The following is a 2,302-nucleotide window of genomic DNA, read 5'->3' as shown; positions in this document are numbered from 1 at the left end:
GGGTGGGGGGGGGGGGAAAGAAAAGGTGGCTTTCGACGGCAGAGCAAAACAAGGGCCACGCCGCGCGCGCCGATATCATTTTTGGTTCCCTCTATCTTTTCTGGGGCGTCCGCTGTGTCTTTTCGCCCTCTTTTCTGTTTACTTCCTTTTCGCTTTTTGAGTTCCGTTCAAAACTCACATGAGCTGGGCGTTGAGGAGAGCAAGAGGCTCGCCGAGATCCACCTCGACATCCTCGAATTCCTGCTTGTTCCATTTCACGCTGATCTTCATCGTCTCCATCGTGGCTGTAATTTTTTTTATCCCTTAGAAAGAAGAAAAGGCCGAAAAATCTTTGGAAGGAAAGAAAAGCTAACCAGGAACTCTACCTATATACCCGCACACATGTAGAAACCACATACACGCATGCATACTCGTTCATATACACACATATACGCATGCTTACAAATATAGGGGTAGGTTCAGGTATGTAGATGCACGTGAAACTGAGTATGGGAGAGGGAAGAGAATAGAGAGTGTCGCGCTTGAGAGAGAACAGAGGACACGTTCTTGTTTCTCTGGTATCAGAACAGGTAGAATCAGGTAGCAACGCGAACGTCTGACGTGAATGCACAGAGACTTGCGGCTAGGAGATAAAGAAAAAAGGTTTTGCGTTGAGGTTGGCAGAGAACTTCGAAAGGGGAGGACGACGGTTTAGACCAAAAAGGAGCCGAGAGATCGGGAGTGGAAGCGACAACAGTCGGAGAGCTGAGGGCAAAAACGAAAAAGTGGAAATGCGAGAGAAGGAAAGGAGACGAGTACGCAGAAGCAAAATGGGAGGTTCTGCCACGATCCAAAGGCCGCATGCAAGGAAGGCAACGGACAGAACAGACATCAGTTTGAAACCGATTCACAGATACCCTGAGTTTGACCTTACATATCTTTATTCTTACAAGTACACATATATGTATGAATATGTGCATATGTTTAGCCAGCATGCGTGCTGATAGCATCAGCCGAGGAATGGAACTGCTTGGATAAATTTAGAGAAGACCAGAAACGCTGCTTTTCACCTCTTTTCGAGCGCGATGAAGGACAAGTATCCCGGCGTGCCTCCACGGCCGGAAGAAGGCAAGGAAGAGAAAGGGAAGAGAAAAACGAGAGGAAAGAGAAGAGAGGGCGGAAAAAGAGGAGAGAAAGGGAAAAGGAAAGAGGCGCAGGAGAAACAGCTGCGCGAGAAAAGACAGAAGGCTTGTCTATATGCAGAACTCAAGATAGAGGGGAAGCACATGAGGAGCGCCTCGCGTTGTTGAGAGCAAAAAAAGCAAGAAAAAAGCGAAGCAAATAGAAGTCTTTGGTGTTTCAAACACGCAGCCTTTCAATTCTTGGTGAACAAGCACCGGGTGTTCCGACACAGCGGGTCGGCGCGAGAGCGCCTTTTTCGCAAAAGCGAGAGAAGAGGACGCAGAGCTGCTGCAAAGGAAAATCGCGCGTCTTGATTTTTGCTGTTCCTCCCCCGGGTTCTGCCATCAAAACATCCCCTGTAAAATCGTCTCTCCTGGCCACGCCCTCCATTTCCTCTCGGTGCATATGTGTACATTATATATATGTATATATGCGCTTTTATTTTCTCTCCCTGTGCCTCTCTCTGTGCGCATGTGTTTATAGTTCTTTATGTTTTTTTCTCTCGGCTTCTCGCCTTCTTTTCTGTCTGTGCCACCCTCGTCATGTGTCTCTCGTTTTCCTTCGAGGCTCCTTGCACTTTCTTGCGTTTGCAAAGGCAGTCCTCGACCTTTCAACATCAGGAATGGGACGACACCCGTGGGTTTCAGAACTTTCTTTTCGAGGAAAAGCACGGCAGGTTGAGCTAACGCAGACGATTGCCTGGCGACTCCATGTTGGAAACACAAGAACACTCTTTTCTGGGCGCCAGAAGCCTTAAAGAAAGCCGTGGGGAGAATGGGCCACCTTCTACCGTGTACCGACCCTGTTCGCACTCACACGCAAAAGTGATGGGCAACCGCCGAGAAAACTCTTCCCAGATGTAATTTGCGGCTAGAGAAGATCGCCCTCTGTTTTCCCGGAAAACCGCACACGCTAACTTTGGTAGACTACGGTGCATATCATGACGTTCATACAGGTCAACATTCTATGACTGGGATGTAGCCAGTTTTAGACCGACCTGGCAATAGATACATCTTGGACTAGACTTGTAGGTCGACGCACAACGAACCATTTCTCACCGGGGAACATCGAATCTCTGAAAAGACATTGTTCGGGTCTCTCGCGAACAGGGGATACACCCGGACTGAACCGTGGCCGTTCT

At 48.7% G+C, this 2,302-nt stretch overlaps 1 protein-coding gene across 1 annotated transcript in view; it reads right to left on the bottom strand.

Annotated features, from left to right (window-relative positions):
• Positions 1–279, bottom strand: part of NCLIV_055070 (Ubiquitin carboxyl-terminal hydrolase, related) — a gene marked incomplete at both ends in the record, with an annotated part of 4,863 nt that extends 4,584 nt beyond the window's left edge. The window contains one exon of the mRNA XM_003885061.1: positions 179–279. Within this exon, the coding sequence (XP_003885110.1) occupies positions 179–279 (101 nt within the window). The remainder of the gene's footprint in view (positions 1–178) is intronic.
• Between the last annotated feature and the right edge of the window lie 2,023 nt (positions 280–2,302).

Source organism: Neospora caninum, chromosome XI (assembly GCF_000208865.1).
Source record: "Neospora caninum Liverpool complete genome, chromosome XI".
In the NCBI taxonomy this organism is placed as follows: domain Eukaryota; phylum Apicomplexa; class Conoidasida; order Eucoccidiorida; family Sarcocystidae; genus Neospora; species Neospora caninum.
The sequence above is the reverse complement of the archived record's forward strand: the minus strand, read 5'-3'. Positions and strand labels throughout refer to the sequence as shown.